The sequence below is a fragment of the Lycorma delicatula genome, chromosome 11 (assembly GCF_047948215.1).
Source record: "Lycorma delicatula isolate Av1 chromosome 11, ASM4794821v1, whole genome shotgun sequence".
Taxonomy (NCBI): Eukaryota; Metazoa; Arthropoda; class Insecta; order Hemiptera; family Fulgoridae; genus Lycorma; species Lycorma delicatula.
In genome coordinates this window covers 39,175,742-39,195,410 of record NC_134465.1, presented here as the reverse complement: position 1 = coordinate 39,195,410, position 19,669 = coordinate 39,175,742, and the positions used below count along the sequence as shown (strand labels likewise).

General features: G+C 32.7%; 1 protein-coding gene across 1 annotated transcript; it reads right to left on the bottom strand.

The window, feature by feature from the left end:
- Positions 1–3,817: 3,817 nt before the first annotated feature.
- Positions 3,818–16,926, bottom strand: LOC142332547 (uncharacterized). Its single transcript, XM_075379002.1, has 6 exons — positions 16,764–16,926; positions 13,845–13,938; positions 11,315–12,221; positions 8,862–9,054; positions 7,056–7,210; positions 3,818–5,704 (listed from the first exon to the last, which is right to left on the bottom strand). Exons 2-5 carry the CDS (start codon positions 13,920–13,922, stop codon positions 7,105–7,107), a joined length of 1,284 nt encoding a protein of 427 aa, XP_075235117.1. The 5' UTR covers positions 13,923–13,938; positions 16,764–16,926; the 3' UTR covers positions 3,818–5,704; positions 7,056–7,104.
- Between the last annotated feature and the right edge of the window lie 2,743 nt (positions 16,927–19,669).

Sequence of the window (19,669 nt, the reverse complement as noted above, 5' to 3'; positions counted from 1 at the left end):
GATCATTTTAAAATTGCTCTCTTATGAAGAAAACGTATAACTGGAGACATTACATTCAGTTGAAGTAGTGAGTGTCTTACCCTGTTTTTGCATAGGGCTAAATTCCTTTAGTTTTGTGGTGATTAGTATATTCTACATAGTGAAATATTCATTAAGGGTATGTTGTTCAAATTACGAATTTATTTGCTTAATTAAATACAGTGTAATACGTGAGAAATATATTAATCTTATTTATATATAGGAATATTCAAATTCCTGTAACTTAAAAAGAAAAATATTATAATTAACCATATATTACATGCCATACAAGCAGTGGATGTCATCTCTGTGTACAGCTAAATTAATTGAATTCTGCAGTGAAAATCATGTGTATCTAAGTACTGGAACTCTAAATCATAATAGCTGAGATGTCTGGATGCTTTTATCATATTTACTTTTCCTCAGTTTAGGTTCAAATTGATACCCGGTTGAAAATTATATTCCAAATATATAACAGTTTTCAAAGAAAAGTTTGAGATTAGAATTTTAAAATAGTTTAACCAATTCAACTATTACAAAGTTTGTAACAGTAGTACCTCTATTTCAGTGTTATTCAAACTGTGTTCCATGGAATCGTGGGGTTCCACAAAGTATCAAAGGATTCCATAAACGTACATAAAATATTCATCAAATTGATGAGAATAATTTAAATAAAAAATAAAGCATTCTGAATTGATTGAACGAGCCTGCGGCATCTATGGCTATGCACTGGCTGCTACATTGATGTGTCACTTGTAGTGGCAGTTGGAGGTGTGGGGAAGCGGAACACTGCTCGAGTGTCAAATTATCATCTATGAACATATTCATTCAACAACTGATCACATGAATGCGAGTATTTGTGCCAGCCGCAAATAGTGGACGTTTCAATCTGCTTACCATAATTACCCTTTTAACTGCTATGCGCACATATATGTTCAGCAATAGTACTGCATGACCTCGCTATAGACACATATGTATGTTTGGCGGTAATGGTGCCTGTCTTGTTATGCACACATATATGTGTTTTCGTTATAAATATACATGTTATACAGCTTTATACATATACATATACAGCTTTTTTGTTATAAATACACATGTTTTTAGTTTATATTTTTACTGTACTGTACTGCAATCTATCGTATATTTTATGAATCTGTGATAATTCTTCTATCCCATAGAAAAAGTATTGAGCCTAGTGACCTTGATCGATATCAATTTATTGATAGTAACCTTAATCGGTATCTAGCATATACCTAATCACTATTTATTCAGTAGCCAGCAGTTAAAAATTAAAGTATGTGTAAATTGTACTTTTATAATCTGGCTGTTATTTGTTCTGCAAGTCTGCATTAATTAATTTTTCTGCTACGAATACTTGTTATAAAAGTGATCGAGGTAAGCCTTTTGTAATTCCTAGTGCTTTATCACATAAAATTTATATAATTTTAATAAACTCATTACAGATGGATTTCTGGTTAAAAACTGGACAATTAAAAAGAAATGACAACAATAAATGACAAAAGTGCTTCTAAAACCGAAGAACATTTACCTGATACGAAGAAATGTAAATTATCAGAAGACAGTACATAAAAAACAGAAATATGGAATCTGGGTTTACTAGGACAGGAAATAAAGATGAACCAAATGGATTATGTGTTGAATGTGAAAAAATTGTTAACAATAGTAGTTTAAATCCAGCCAAAAAAAAGACATTTAGAATTGAATCATCCATATCTATGTAAAAACTATTGAATACTTTCAACGTAAACATGAAGATCTAATAAGCAAAATGAATGTCATTTCTAAATACATGTTTTCCAATAACGAAGCATTTCTTGAGGCTTCCTTTCAAATTAGTTATCAAATCGCTAGGGTTGGGCAAAGCATATACTATTGCTGAAAAATTAATAAAACCTTGTCTTATAGATGTAATTTTTTGTAAACTTTGAGATAATTTTAATATTAAAGACATTAAATAAAATACCACTTTCTGATACTTCAGTGGCAAGGTGAATAAAACAAACTCCACAAATACTGTGAACATGAACTTTTGTGGCGTTTAAAATCTTTGCATTGTTTTACGTTGCAATTAGATGTAGCTACAGATGTCGCTGGCTTAGCTATTTTTATTGTATTCGTTGCATTTTTAATTCTTCAAACCAAGAAGATATGCTTTTTAGTAAAGTGCTTGTAGGAAGAACTACTGGAGAAGAAACTTTTAAACTTATTAATTCATATGCAGAAGAACATGAACGTAGCTGGGATTTATGTTCACATATTTGCACTGATTGTGCAGAATCTCTATTAGGTCGAGAAAAAGGAGCTATATCATGAATTATTGCAGTAGCTCCACATATTGAACATTTTCATTGTTCACATGTGCAATAGGATATGGATATCCGGTAGCGACGTGGAAATAAAAACCGCTATACGCGGCTCGTCGCTGTGGCAAAGTCTATGTAACATCCGGCTTGTTTAGATTGCTTTTTTGTTACTGAAAGTGTGTTCATTAAAGATTCATTCTGTAAGATCAGAAAGCATTTTATATTACAATCGATTAGCGCCGAAGAAGAAATGAGAAATAAGCAAGAACTAACACGATGAAGTGTAGTTCGGAGTAAAGTTTTTAGTGAAACCAATACGAATATCATTCCTAGTTTCCTATCCTTACAACAGCTCATAACATGCAAATGAAGCAAATATGAAATAAAAGTATATTTTATTTGCTACAAAAACTTAATATTTATTTTTCTAATCGCCATTTACAACTACTCTTTTTCCTTACCGTGAACCGGTTTTGTCATTTAAATGAAAAAGAATGCCAGTAGTATTTCTTCGATCCACGACCTTGCCGCACTCTTCAGGTCATCATCTGTGTTGAAAAGAATACCTTTGATGAACCGTTTTAATCGTGAAAATAATACTCCCGAATTGTTTATTATAAAGGGTTAAGTTCTAATTTAACACAAAAGCCTCGGCAGTCACATGAAGTATGTTACCGAGCGTTTGCAAAATTATCGATTCCGTGGATCGACGAACACATCTCTTAAAGAGTTTTAACAGCTGTATGTAACGCAAGGAATTTATTTTTAATTATTCTTTCGCCTAGGTTTGGTGCTTCTTATCGTTCACACAAACCGATCCGTCTGCCGTCGATGTTCATCCTCAATATACCCTTTACCGGCTTCTGATGCCCAAAATTTTATCGTCTATCTATTCGCAGTACTTCGGTCGGTAACGTTCACTTTTTGTACTGTTAAAATTCGATCGCCACACGTCGTTTTAGACGTATTGAGTTAGTAGGTACAAAGTATACCTGCTACTGCGTTGTACTCCATAACAATGACGATTAAAAGGAAACAATGGGTGCGGGTCGATGAGTTTTCAATGTCAGCAGTAGGGAAAGGAAACCAAATGATTAGTAGCAGCTGTCGCTTTGTGCGACATTCTGTTCTTCCATTACGTTCCGGTGTGCGTTATGTTTCAGCCGCTTCTATTTATAATAATAAGAAAACTTTTGTGAGGGACTTGCACATCACAAGACAAACTACATTGCAGCGATGAAAAAATACTGCGAGCGATAAAAGCGGAGAGGAAAACCTCGAAAATGAGATAAGCCAGAAATCGTGTACGTTTTAAAATAATTTTTATTTAAACAATTTTCAGTTTCTTTAAGGAAAACCTTCATAAGGTTTTAATAAAACATAGTATTCATAGAAAAACAAATTATATATTAACAGACTGCCGGGAAAATGATTTACAACAATTATATTTACATATAAAAAATAAAACTCGTACGGAAAGTAAGAAATTTAATTTTTATTCTTTTATGGCACACTTTTTAGAAAAGTACATATAAAAATAAGTTGTAAAATTAACTAATTATAATAATTAAAACTACTCGACATCTATTTATCCGTAAAAAGATAGCCCCGCACTTAATATCACAACTAAATCTATTTACAATAAACAAAGCTCTAATAACAAATATAGAATGATTTGCAAAAAAAAATAAATATCTAATAATAATTAGGTAAAAATGTATTTTAAAATGGTAATCATATTTTTCTCGCCTATCATTTTGCAAAAAAAATTATATTCCAAAATTACAAAGGTAATCGATCTTAAGTCACAGAGAATATCCACTTAAAATTTTAAACGAGTATATAAATGTTTTTATACACAAAGTTTTAACATCTTAATTAACACTAAAAATTACACTAAATATTTACAATAAAATATGTATATATATTACTTTATATCTGTATAATTTAATCACAGTAACAGTTTATTCATTCACAAAATATAGTGTTCAAATCACATCAAAATAACTTGCATATTGCCAGAGAGTCGCTCAAGTTAGATTTATAACTCTTAAACAGTGGCTGGTTTTATAATTTTTTTTTTTTTACTTTTTTTTTTAATAAAATCCCTCGGTGACAAAAACATCATTCGTGCAATTATATTTTTTATATAACTTTTTTTTAACAAAAAATATAAAAACTATACAGATGAAAAAGATTTCAAGTTGCATTAAAAAAACTTTAGGAGTTTGCACTCTTAAAGCGCAAACCATAAACAAAATCAAAAAGAAGTAAATTCAGTAGTCAACGCACAATTTGTATCAACATGTTACATAACTTTTCTCACTGTTATTTGAGTGCTGATTTCAAATACATTATTGAAATTACGTGATCGCGTAAATGTTTTTCGTAAATTGTTTTAATAAACTCATTTTGATAGACTACCGGTTACGATTACAAATAGTTTGTTTATTTTTACTTTTTAATGATACGCGTACACGATTAATAAAAAAAAAAAAAAAAAAAAAAAAAAAAAAAAAAAAAAAAAAAAAAATACATACGAAGTATCGTGTGAAGTAGAAGCGTACAAACATGTCTGGTACGATGACATCATTCAGATATCTGTTGTCGTCTACTACAGAACTTAAAATTTTATTCGGTTTAGCTTCAGTTGTCTAGACTAAAGTTTCAACTATATAAAAGAAAATTCTTTGAATAAGAGTTTTAAAATTATGTGAACCGCAATTAAGATTGAATATTATTGCATTATAAAAAAAGAAAAAAAAAGTTGCACGTAAATCTTTTAATTGTTATTTTGTTGAAATTAAATTGTAACTTGTATAAGGATAATTTTACAGTTCGATCGGCAGGATTTATTAGTTTTTTATCTTTTTAATAATCTTTGTCGTATATACAAATTTCTCTTTTTCATTTAATTATTGACAAAAATATTTGTCATTCGTCAATTTGATTATCGATTTATACTTTTAGAAACCATTATAATGCATTTCAATTAATCGGCGTTTGAATAAATAAAAATTTAGTTGATTTAAATAAATATTCGTAAATAATATTTTTTTTAAATAACGATTATGCATTTATCGGTAAATAAATCGTATGTATACGTGACGTATTACGCAAATTCTGATAACGGTTTTGAATTCAGCATCCCAAAATAGGTTAAATCACCGTTTACGATTCCAGATACACGAACAAAAGTTTTTCTTGCCGTTAAAAATAATTATAACAGAGGTAGATCAAAAATGGATTAAATGTTGAGTATACGTTGTGAAATTTGATATTTTTGTCATCTCTGTAGAAGCAGCCCTGAAAATCAGCCGGCAGCAGGATATCACAAATTATACAAAGGGCGTATGTATTACCTGTAACAAAAAGTAAGATATTTTTCAGTACTGTAAAAATAAATCGTAAATTATTTAATTAATTCCTCTATTCCTGAAAAGTGCATAGCTGCGCGCTAGTTCTACCTGGAATGACTGAAGTAGTACCGGCACCGAAAGTAGTACGATATCTCGATGTTATACGAATAGCACCGATCCGGTGACCCGTTACCACTCTGTGTGTTTGTTTATGGGAAAGTGCAATCAAAAGTGTCAAATATCATATAACACCGTGTAATAAGAGATAAAACATTATGCACTATGAACCGTAACTTAAGGAACATCTTGTGCACCGTATTTAGTCACAGGATGTCTCATTCAAATATCACTTAAAAATGAAAATAATTTTCCACTTATTATTGTATTATGTACAAACCGACGTGAACATAATTTGAAACTATCGATTTAATAATCGACTATAAGCGATATGTTAATTTTTTTCTGATATTTATATCGTGTTGAATATACATTTAAAATTCAGTAATTATTAGCTGTAACATTTCTTTAATAATCATGTTATTATACAACATCTTATATTATATTTATTTATTATCTTTCTTTGTATAATACGTATTTATAATTATATTGTTAAACTTAACGCGATTACGAACAAAGATTATTTATATTATTTCATGTTATCGCTTCTAATATTACATTACAATATTATAAAGGAAAAGTCCTAGGGATTTTTGACGGGCAGCTATGTTCAGTTTCATGTTCTCCTTATTAATGGTAAATAAACTAACTTAAAATGTTAAACTAAAAATAAATACATTAATTATAATATTCTTTAAACATTAACTTTGTACACGTACACAATTTTAAATTTAACAATGCGAGATAATCTAAATATGTGAAAATGTATCTAAATGTGTTATAAATTAAATATATATTGATCAGACTAACAAGGAGTTTATTTAAAGACATTAATGATCTAACGGCATAAGTACTGAACAATTAAAGGAGTACTTAGCCCACAGCGAACCATTTTTTGGGTTCGACTGAGCTTGGAACTGGGAACGGCATAGCCGGGCCTGGTTTCTTCCGTCGGAGATTAGAGACAAGCAACTAAAAGATCCGGAAAGGACACGTCCCCGAGTCGAGTATACTTAATTGGATGTCCGGCTCGGGGATGTAGGGAAAAAAAGAAGAAGGCGGTACGGCGTGTGAACCGCCGTACCGCCTCTCTCTAATGTAACTAAACAGAAGTACCACTCGTACCGTGGCGCATGTTGTCGAAATATTTAGCTTCGGCAAGAAACTGAAAATAATCGGCTAAGAATTCGCTCTGAAAATTAGTTAAAAAAAAAAATTAGTTAAAAATTCCATTTACCTGTAATCGGCTGGAAAGTTGTTTCGTTACGTAACTTCAGAATAAGTGCTTAGCGTAGTATTGGATTTGAAGTACGCCATTTAGTTGCGTTCTCACCGAATTGATAAATGAGCCTCTTATGTACGGCGGTGAATATTTTTGGTTTATAGTAATATCTGAAAAAAAATAAATAAATAAATAAGATATTTATTTTTAGCATTATGATATTTTTTAATAGATTTTTTTATCTGAATTAATTTATTAAAAGGTCAAGCTAATTGAATTTCAATGAAGATAATATTCAATAATATCTCTGTTGCAAAGTAAATCATTTTCGATAATATATGACACTTGTCATGATTATTTAAAATGTTCCGGTCGATTCACTCAAATAAAATTTACGTTTTTTAAAAAAGTATTTTTTGTTATCTATGCTTTCTGTATCCGCATATGAATATTTCTACGGATTCGATTTTCCTCATTATGCTATTTATTATAATAATCTTCATTGTGTATTGTTCTTTTATCTTGATGTTTGACGCTTCCTCCATCGAACGATGTGACAATCGATCGTCTCTAAGTAATTTAGATTTTTAATACATTATCAGTCAGACTATTATCATTATTGATTTCAATTAAAAGACCGTCATGAAAATTACTTTTCTTAATTTCTTTATTACGATCGCAACATTTTTGCTTTCCACACTAGCGCTGTAGCTATGGAAGTATTGCAATCGGTCCCATTCGGGCAAGGCGGGCATTCGGGGCACCGGATGTTTACGTTTTGACACCCTTTTTTTTGTCTTCAGTCATTTGACTGGTTTGATGCAGTTCTCGAAGATTCCCTATCTAGTGCTAGTCGTTTCATTTCGGTATACCCCCTACATCCTACATCCCTAACAATTTGTTTTACATATTCCAAACGTTGCCTGCCTACACAATTTTTTCCTTCTACCTGTCCCTGCAATATTAAAGCGACTATTCCAGGATGCCTTAATATGTAGCCTATAAGTTTGTCCCTTCTTTTAGCTATATTTTTACAAATGCTTTTTTCTTCATCTATTTTTGACACCTAAGGAACCCAAAAAACCGAATGGAAATTTTCCGGATCTTAATGTGCGTGTGTTCGGTGTCGCAATCTAAATCACCTTATATCTCCAGAACTACTGGACCAATTTTGTCCAAACATCTGCACTTGGGGCATTGATGCTATTCAATTTTCAACTTACAAAATCAAGGGGGTGACTGGTAGAGTAACGTCACCCTCAGTATCTTGAAATTTCACCCGATTAAGGTCTTATTTTTCTTAGGCGTATTTATAAATAATATTTGCAAAATCGCACCCCCACCCCAAAACAATATGCTCTAACCAGCGTCTAAGCGGGTATACTGTGTTAATAGTACCCCCTGTTATCATATGGAGCGCTAGTGCAATACTGATGTGCTAAATTAAGTCGTGTGTGTATGCGTGTGTAAGCCGCGTAACGGGAATGTCTTACAACTGTGTAGGCAGATTTTTTTCAATCGTGTTTAAAGATAAGATGATCAAATGACATCTGTAAATGAATATTTCCGTATCCCATTATAATTTTGCCTATAACGATCCTCATTTGCTATTGAAATTAGCGATTTTAAAGAAGGTAAAAGAGCACTTACGGGGGAAGCGTATAAAAAAAGTATATCGGTAAGGACATGCGGTAGAGACGATCCTGACGATTACATTGAGTTGCTAAAAACAGTCTCAGAAGTTCTATTATGTTACGAGCAACTGATCGTTAAATAAAAAATAATAATAATATTAATAATAAAATTACAAAAGGCGCTTACCTCATCGCTCGGCTGAATTTGTCAAAGGTCATTCGCGGATTATCCTTTTTGCTTCCCCAAAGAGCCGCTACTTTATCGCTGCGTACAAATCTGAACGTTCCAATATCATAATCGTCCCAACAAATAATGCTTGGATTGTACTCCGGATTTTGTAATAAATCTCTGAGAAACTCCCACAATCGTCCAACTTTCTCTGTAAGAAAATTAATAGTTTTTTAAACAAACATAATCAAACATTCGTAAAATTAGGACTAAGAAGATAATAAATAAAAAAAAATAAAAAACTTGGTAGAATAACCCGCTTATAAACTTAAATCAAATTAGCAGCGAGTTTTAGAAAATTCAGTTAATATTTATGAATAAATACAGGTGGTGCAAGAAATGATCGTACATTTTGTTTGTTAAAAAATATTTATTTGAGTCGCAATATAGAAAAGTAAAATGCATCGCGTTTTTTATATACCTGAAGATTTTGTTCTGCTTATCGCGTGTTCGGTACGACCACCAACACGTCTAGCGACTTCTTCAACACCAACTCCTACGTCGTTAATAACTTGACATGTATCACCGGTTATCTCGTCGCACGCCTAGATGATCGGCGCTCGCCGTTCCATCGTTGTTCGTGGACTTTTAGGGAAAATCTTTTCCTTTAGAACTCTCGAAAGAAAATAACCACACGGATTTAAATCAGGACTGTTCGGATGCCAGTTGTGTGCGGTCCGGCTACGTCCTGCACGAACCACTCGTATTCTAAGCGAAACCCCTTTTGCAAAAAGCCGAGGAACAAAATTATTACGCAGCACGTTTAGACAACGTTCACAGTCTGTTCGAAAAAGAACAGCCCTATCATACCGCGACTTGAGATAGCGGCCCGTACCGCGAATGGATTTTCGGAAGCCAAAAAACGCACATTTATTTTATTAACGATCCCGTCTAGATAAAAATACACCTCATCTGAAAAACAAACGTCTTTCAACAATACGTATCGGTTCACATCCCGCTTGGTGAACGCCATTCTTTGATGCTTGTCGACCATTAATTAGGCGCCACTGTTATTTTGTACAGATACAAATGCAAAACGGTTTTTAAAATTCGTTGCACAGATCGCCTAGAAATCCGCGTGCTGTTGCTTTTCTTGTCGATTCCTCGGCAAATCCGAAGGTGCAGAGCGGCGCATCGCTCTGACAGCTTCGAAGTTCTATGGAGAACGAACATCGACAGGTCGTTCGCGCTTATTCTCAAATACTGAACCGTCACTATTAAATTTTTCGTATTGTTTTAAATGAGGGCAACCACCGAGTTTGAAAACGTGCATGAAACCGTCTTTGTGTAAGCATCGCATCTTCGTTTCATTAAAAAACAACGCGGTTTTTACGCGCTGTTCAACAGTCATCTTCCTTTTTGAACGATACGAACAGCGCGCTCGGAAAGAGAAGAAACTAATATTCACGAACTGATATCACTTCTGTCAACATAAAACACATTAACCTAAACAATTATTGCTAAAAAAAAATATCTGATCATTTCGTGCACCACCTACTCTTGATGCATTTATACTTTCATAAAATAAAAATAAAATGACATTTTTCAAATATTTCCCCGTACGATAATTACATTAATATCGATTTTAGAATACAGAAATACTATGAAACAGCCTCACGCAAATCACTGTAGAAACATTACTGCGAGCTTTATATTTAATTAAATATTATTAACGTTTGAAGAAAATTAAACGTATAAGAAACGGATAACACTTTTATACGCAGTAATAATGAAATGAAGCAAATCAAAATGAGAATCGGCTTAAAAATATTTTGTTAAATTTTTATGTAGAATAATATTTTTCATTATGTTTTGAAATTTCATTTGAACAAATGAGATATTATTATGATGAAATATTCAAATTTTAAACATCTTTTTTCATTTATTAGTTTTAAAAAAGTCATACGCACATAATAAATTACAAACCGTAAAATTAGACACCTTAAGAGCAGAGGCGTCGATGAAATTGTAGTGATGACCTCGTAATAAAATTTAATAAATAGGAAAGTAGATAAAAGTCACAGTTCTAAATGAACATTAAAGTTTTCTCATCCGTACTAATTATAAACAGATATAATACGAGCAAAGAAAATAACTTGTCTTAATTATTAACAGCGGTAGCTCGTTTATCGATATACAATCTTATATGTCGTAAGGCAAGAATAAAAATGAAACGTGGAAGGATAAAAGAAGTAAGCTACAAAACACAAATATTTATATTAAAAAAAAAAAAAAAACAAGAAGTTCGCTTCAAAATCCCTGTGTTACTGAAATAATCGTTTATCGATCTTTAATAAAATGTTTTATCGACAAAAACCGATAAACTTTTAACAAAAGCTATTCGTTACAGAAATATTAACGATTGACCCCGGGTAAAATTAATTATTATAACAGTTTAAAATATAACGTACCTGGTTTCTTTTTCCTGATTCCTTTCGGCCTTCCAGGCCTTTTTTTAGCGGGCGGGTTCGATAATTCCTCTTCGATTTTCACATTTTGTTCTTCGATGGACGAATCCGACCGACGGTCATCGGTTTCACCGATGTTCCTAAATTCTAATTTCGTAGTCCGATTTGAAAAATCTAAGTTTAAATGTTCCCGGCCGGATTTATCGTCGTTTTGCATCGAGCACAAATCTTCTAAACTTTTGTAATTATGTTCTCCGCCGAAACTTTGTTCGCTATCCGAACAGCTATCGACTCCGCTGTCGCGATCAGGTCGAATATCCATACATAAATCGTACGGAGATAAAACGATATCGTCCCCGGTGTATCCTACGTTCATCAAATCGTAACCTTCGCGGTTATTTTTATCGTGATTTCTGTCCTCCCTGTCGTTAATAGTAAAGCTTTGTATACTCGTCAGAAGATGAAGGTCGTTTTCATTACTATCTGTTTCCGGCCGGCGGTCACTATGTTTACTGATATTCTGACCGTTTTTAATGCGCTGTAAGGCCATATATAACTTCTGTGCGAACGCCCGATCCTTAGGCGTTCTACCCATGAAGTCTTCGATCGTTAGATTCATCAAGTCGCCGCCTTCTAGCTCGCAAAAGTTCGGAAGATACGAGTCGAATAAAAAAATATTATTATTTCTGGCTTCCTCTGAAATCCAGTACAGTACGTCGCTAGACGTCCATTCGGTTATATGTATTCCCTTCCATGCGCTCATATCTTCTGTCTTGTTCTTGCGTTTAAAATCGTTACAGCTGTTCAACATCGGATCGGAATTTAAAATATCGCCGTACGATTCGTCGATCGTGCTTCTAATAATCCCGAACGTCGACAGCGAATCCGGATCCTGTCCGTCATACACCAGCTGCAACAAACAAAAAGAACGTGACAAAAACCGGGCGAATAAATTTAAAAAAATAAATCGGGTGTGACACGTTTAAACAATAATAATCGTATCGCACCTGCGATCGTTTTACTCGCATCGGTAAAACAACTTAAATAAACAAAATCTGCCGCTATCCTAAGGAACTAAAGTTTTATTTTTACCGAATCAAAACGATAAATTTTAAGACGCATATACGAACGTAATTTGCTAATAGATATGTACTTTTCTACTCACGGTTCGCATTCGTCGGTTTATAAATTGAAATTCGTCGTAAATTAAACTACTTTCAAAGAGGATGAATTAGGAAAACGATTGTTTTGTTCCCGCCTTAACTTAGAAAGCGACTGCTCTTACCGTACGCTAACCTTCAGCGGTGGTACACCGACAGGAAAACCTACAGAAGTAATTTAAAGACTGTGCATTTGTTGTAAACAAAACGATCCGCGGTGTATTATTTTTGAATCGATGCCGGCGCATTAATTCACCGAACGCAAACAGAATTTGAATTGTTAATTTCTATGTTGTGTACCGTTTTCATTATTTTATATGTCGACGCGTTTCGTAATAACTCTGTCGTCAAAATTTAACGCATTCGTATTTACAATACGATAAGTTTTGACGACGGAGTTATTGGGAAACGCGTCGACATATAATAATAGAATTAAAACGGTACTCTACGTAGAAATTATAATAATTATTATCTGAATTTCAACTTAGTACATAAAAAAATGAAACTTTACAGCCGAATATCAAATCGATTGACTATACGGTGGTAAAGATTTAAAGAGATACGTTTTTAAAGTATTTATAAAATCCACAAAGATTGATACTCATTCTACCTCGCGTCATCTAATATCGTATCTTACAAGATACGATCGATCATTTGACCTACGAAATTATACATAATTTCATTATTTACGTTTTCCTTCGATGTGCGTTTAAAAAATAATTTTTTAACTTTTAAGGTTATAGTAATCGAATCGAATCATCAACAAAATTATCTGACGCGTCTAGTTTTGAAGCGAGGATTGATTTTGTAAGAGATTACCGACCGACTAAATTTTATCGAATTCATCAGCTAAAATCAAAGTCTACTTCTATTGGAATAATATACTTCCACTTTTATGAATAAAATCACACGCATTTAATTACTGTAGCATGTTATTTTTACAATATAAATAACTTCTTTGTAAATTTTTTAGTTATTAAAAAAAAAGGAGCTATTACTATATAATGTATTGTCATTTAACAATAAATGTTTGTAAAAAAAGAAAAAAACAAAATTAAGAAATATCTATTTTATTTATCGAGTAGCATAAAAAATGTAATCGACTATATTTTAAAATTATTTTGTAGGTTTGTAAAATTAGGCTAACACGTGTTGAAATAAGTTCATTTAGTGTTTGTTCACTGAATCTATTTAAAATATTCAAGTATATTAAAATAATTATGGTTACTTTGTCTCCCATTTTACTCCTCTCTCCCTCTCTCTCTCTTTGTGTGTGTGTGTGTGTGTGTTTTGACTATTAAAGATTTTTTAATTTTAAAACAGGAATCGTGCATAATTTTTGATTACGTTGCAATTAAGTTTTTTACACTGACCTCATCGGCTGGGATATTATTAAATCTTGCATCCAAAAAATTGTTGTTGATATTGCCACTCCCAGACAAAGAATTCATTTTCAGCAATAATTCTCTAAAAGAAAAAAAAACAGAACACTTAAAATTATAAAACAACTCCAAAAAAGTAAAATCTATATACATAATAACAATAAACGCTGTTCTTTAAAAATTAAAAGTATTTTGTTTTTAATTTATACTTATATGTAATTAAATACTACGTTGCTATACTATATTTGCGCGATTTATATCGATTCGATTTACATAACTGATAATGCGATATTTGCTCTAAACACGATCTGCAGGATAAATAATTATTCAGATCGGTAGCTTATAAATACAAGCTGTTCTTCGAGTACGAGATACTAAATAATTTGTCGACCGTTAAACACAAAAAAATAAAATTTAAAAGCTGCTCCTATCCCGAAACCATCTACTTTTTCGGATATAAATCACCGCATTCAAAGAACCGTCGGAACCAAACTCAAACATTTTTAATCGAAAGAATGCCACCAAAAAACGGCAGTCATTTAATGCTTTTCATAATTAGTTTTAAAAACCGTCTATATTATCTTCTGTAACTGCTCAACAGTGAAAAAATAAAAAGCAAATGCTTTTTTCTCAAAAGGATCTTTTCGATATGAGCGAAATAAGACGGCCATTTTAAGAAGAATAATGTAGATCGCTTAAAAAGAAAATGGCCGCTGTTTTGACAGGTTGTAGTCGGATGTTTTTTTTAACGTTACAAATGTTGAACGCCCTTTAAAATGATAAGACTCGTTAATCGGTTTACCATTTTAAAATTTCAAACCTACCGTTTAAAATGTTTGGGTTGCTGCCCCCCCCCCCCACATCTGTACATTCGTACGGATGATCTTCGTTCTGTTCACCGTAGACACAGCTTACGCTGTGAACATCTTTACTCGCGAAGAAAGTAACTCTCATTACTTTAAAAAGTATAAAAACTTTGAAATTTAAATTCGAAAATACTTTTTAAAGTTAGTTTTATCATTCTACCCGGCGGAACGGTAGCGATTCGGTCTTTTACCTGGCGGTCCCGGGTTCGAATCCCGGGTACGTTTCCGTTTCGTATTCCCGCGGCATAATCGTTGAGCACGTGAAACGAATCGATATTTTAAAAAAAGCAACCGACCGGTGTCTGTAATACCTCAGATTTTTTACAAAAAATTGAAAAACCTCCTGTTTATAGCTTAAATATTAATAATCTTGTGTTTTGTTACGGAGAAATAAAAAAAAACAAATAAGTAATAAATTTCTGTCAGAATGTAATGGTAAAAAAATTATTAATACGGTTCTTAATCTTTTGAATGAATTACCTCCACACGCTTTGATAACTGTTCTTATCGATTATTATGTCTTAGATAAATTACAAAATGTTTCAATTCGATAGGTTGAAACGATCAAAAGTTAATAAAAAAATTAATTTTTATGAAATTTCAGTTAAATATTTCTCCATAGTAATGTCATTTTACGAAAAGCTCCAAATCACGCAAAGTAAACTTTTTATTAAGTCCAATCCCTTTTCCTTCACCGTAGCAAAATCTGGATATCTTCCCGAACCTTAACAATTTTTCATCATTTAACAACATTAATGCCCTAATAACAGACATGCCACATTAGATTTCACAATTATAACTTAACTGCTCCTGTAATATATACATATATGAAAAGGCGTATACAAAGAAATTCTATTTTTAGGGACGTGGTACGCGGTAATTCAGTCTGTTCGTACACTAAAGATCATGTAACACCAATACATACAAAAATATGTTCCGATATACACATGCTTACATTTAACAATGATTTTAGTATTAATCGAAATAATATTAAAATTAAAAAAGATAGATAATTCAATTTCCGACCGATAACAATATTTTGCCAGTGCGACGTACAACGATCGCTGACAGTACATAAAAGGTATTTCATTTTATTTGTTAGACAAAATCGAAAAAATTAATTTCTAATTATCAGATCGATCTAATCTGTAATTAAATTGACGTCGGGAGAGTGGCATGTTCTCCTTAATATCAAATAAACAGTAATTCGAGTAATTACCTCGTTCTCGTACGTCGCATCATTTACAAATTATTAATTAATTTGGCAGAAGACAGTTTTGTCGATGATAATAAAAATATTATTTTACTATTTTTATTGTTCAGTCAGTATGACACTATTCTTAAGTAATTTTGTTTGTGTTGATTTTCATTTCTAAATTATTACTAACTTTTGTGAATAAATTTGAAATTTTATATATATGTAAGTTAAAAAATAGATTTTAAAAATTGATACAAACAACACAAGCCGGAATAAAATTGAATCGGCCAGAAAAATAAAATTACGCACATCATATTTTGAACACCGGATATGAATATAATGCAATCGATAAAGATATGAAGATAATAAATAAAGACTGTAATACGAATGCCCAGCAAAGTTTATAAAATATAAAAATCGCTCGGTTCAATTCTCTGTAATGAACAAATAAAATTAGAAGTGGATAACGTGTTTTCTGCATCGGCAATAAAAGACAAAAAATTAATAGAATTTCAATCGGTTCGAGCCTAGATTTAGACCGGGTAACGGCAATATGCTTCAGCGTTGTAAATACACACTTTAATAATATTGTGGCGTAATGTTATGAGTTTTTTGTACTAACACTAACGAAACGTAATCGTAAATATTTTCATTCCCCGATGATACCGATACACTGATGCGGCGAAACAAATAGGATATTCCTACGACAAATAAACGGTAAGACGATATAATAATTAAATTTATACACTATTTTTAGTAAAACATAATAAATATATGTACTCCGTAGGTGAAAAAAATATAATCAAAAAATTAATTGTTAGTAAATAAAAAAAATGTATTACTTACTGAATCGCGCGATATTTTTGATTTCAATAAGCGTATATTTATTAGTCATTAGTAGTTCATAACAAAAAAAGCCCAAATAGTATAGCATAAATACTGCGCGATGACACCGCCTATCTTCAGCACTCTCTAACAGACAGAATACAACACTGAACTAAGCAAACAGGAAAAGATGTGAAATATAACTCTTATACTAAGAATGTTTTGTCGCTGTAAACCAATAAGATTCTTGCGTTCTCCGGTTACTATAGCGACCGATGACGTACAGTGTATTTGTCGGTACTGACCTTCGTTTAGTGGGAATTCACAGAAACAACTATCCGCACTAGGTCACGTGGAATGTTAAGTCGATTGATAACATAGGTCTGTACGATTACTTCGCCGCCTATTTCACCGCGTTTATGTAGTCATTTGCAAACGAATTTAACATCACAGCCGCCTAATCGGGAGTAAATAATTAAAAACTAATTACGATACGTTAATACTTACAAACTGTTTTACTGATTACTTTATTATTATAAATATTTAGCCGATACGTAATCTTTAAACTTTTTTTTCAATCTATTATTTCACTACAATATAATGAGTTGTTATACAATTAGGACGATCGATATGTATTCGACATACAGTTTTTTGTTTACTTTTTTTATATAAGAACGAATATTACTTCTGTCTTCACATAATTTTGCCGTTTGGCCTTAAACAACGGTACGTTACGTATTAAACAATACGGATCGATGACGTAGTGCTTCCAATTAGGTATCGTAGCGTGCAATAGAAAAATATAAACGCGTCTTGTCAATTTGTCTTTCAAGAATAATGTTATTAAGGCGTTTTTAAGAAACAGGTCTGATACGAAATAAGCTTTAGTAAATATAATTAGAAAGTCTTCCTGATACTACGAGTATCTTCCGGTGCGTGCGGTAGCATTCCGATAACGCGTTTAAAAATAAAATATTTTTCCCCTTTTTCGTGTCATTTCCTGTATTTATAATGTACTCGGTAATAATATATATTTTATTAAATTTGTGAAGAATAAATATTAATCGCAAAAAACTATCGAAGAAAAGAAAAAAAAATACTAAAAATTACGATTTAAACGCAACAGTTGTGCGGATTGACAGATAAGTCGACCGGTATAACACCATCATTCGAGGAGAATTCACAAAAAGCTTTTTAAAAATAGACGGTGAGGTTTAACGACAAAACGCTTTGCGTTCTTCTCTTATCAGGTAGTCCGAACCGGCTACGGGCTAACATGGTAGCCCTATTATAATCTGTGCATCCTCGCACCGACCAGCTACGCACGCGGCTTGTTAAATAACCGAGTAATTTACGTGTAATTTTTATGACACATGAAATTTTATTCTATTATTTTTTTTTACAGTTTCACTAGGATTCGATCGCCGATCCGTTACGAAATCTAACACTTATTTATAATCCTAGACGCAAAATAATCGGCAATATTTCTCCATTATTCGTACTTTATCTTTACCGATCGTTTCGTCATAACGTTTTTATAACTCTTATTATGCTCGCTTGATTATTTCGCGTTAAATGATCGAAGGGTACACCGTTAACGCTAAATAGAGTCGAACGATGGAACAGTATCGGATAAATAAAACATAAACAAAGTGTACTACGGTAAACGAAAACCACTTATCTGCAAGATATGTCGCATTCAAAAGACGGTATCGATGAAATTAAAAAATACTATTGAAAGTTAGATTAAAACAAATAGTAAATTAATAAATTAAGTTAATTTAATAAACATAAAACGGTTCATAATTAAAAACATATTAAAACAGCGATTCAGAAATGCGGAGGGGGGTGTTGTAAAAAAACAGCTCTCAATTTTTTTATAAATTAACAAGGTAACGGGGTGTTCAAAAATTTCGCAGTAGTTAGATCGTGATTGGTCCAGTGGTGAACGCGTCTTCCCAAATCAACTGATTTCGAAGTCGAGAGTTCCAACGTTCAATTCCTAGTAAAGGCAGTTAATTTTATACGGATTTGAATACTAGATCGCGGAACCGGTATTCTTTGGTGGTCGGGTTTCAATTAACCACACATCTCAGAAACGGTCGACCTGAGACTGCACAAGACTACACGTCACTTACACTCATACATATCATCCTCATTCATCCTCTGAAGTAATACCTGACAGTGATTCCCGGAAACTAAACAAGAAAAACAAATAGTATTTAGATCGTACGCCATTTCTTCCCTAAGGACTGTCAGCATTGTGCGAGATCACATGTTTTAAACTCGTTGCGGTTATTCGATATGGAGCTCTATACTACGTAGGAAAGAGTGATTATTAAAATTTATTACAAGAACGGAGAATGTCGCGATGGGATTATGCGCAAATTACGTGCCATTTTCGGTACTGAAATACCTGTGAAAAAACTAGTCGAAAAATTGAACGACCGGGTTCGGTCGGAGACAACAAAGAACAGACCGATTTCTACTGGCCTTCGGGCGAAAACATCGTCCGTATTTGCGTTGGCGATGTGGAGTGTCCCGAAAGCTCGGTGCGCCGTTGCAAAATTTCAAACGACATTCAAAAAGCACGCTCCATCAGATTTTAACAGATCTACATCCGTTCAAAATTCAGCCGACCCAGAGATCTGAAGCCAAACGACTGTTTGAAACGCCAGATAATTGTCGACCGGTTACTGAAGAACCGACTAGCGGACGGAGATTTCGCTAAAAAAAATCATCTTTAACGACAAGGCACAGTTTCACCTTGGTGGATATGTCAAAAAGAACCCACCGGGTTGGTCTTTTGGTAAACGCGTCTTCCCAAATCAGCTGATTTGGAAGTCAAGAGTTCCAGCGTTCAGGTCCTAGTAAAGTCAGTTATTTTTACACGGATTTGAATACTAGATCGTGGATACCGGTGTTCT

Excerpts from the sequence above, each read along its gene's own strand:
- LOC142332547 (XM_075379002.1), bottom strand. The coding sequence starts at position 13,922 with ATGAATTCTTTGTCTGGGAGTGGCAATATCAACAACAATTTTTTGGAT. Across the intron at positions 9,055-11,314 it reads AATCAGGAAAAAGAAACCAG|AGAAAGTTGGACGATTGTGG; the intron begins GTACGTTATATT and ends ATTTTCTTACAG. Across the intron at positions 7,211-8,861 it reads AAATTCAGCCGAGCGATGAG|ATATTACTATAAACCAAAAA; the intron begins GTAAGCGCCTTT and ends ATTTTTTTTCAG.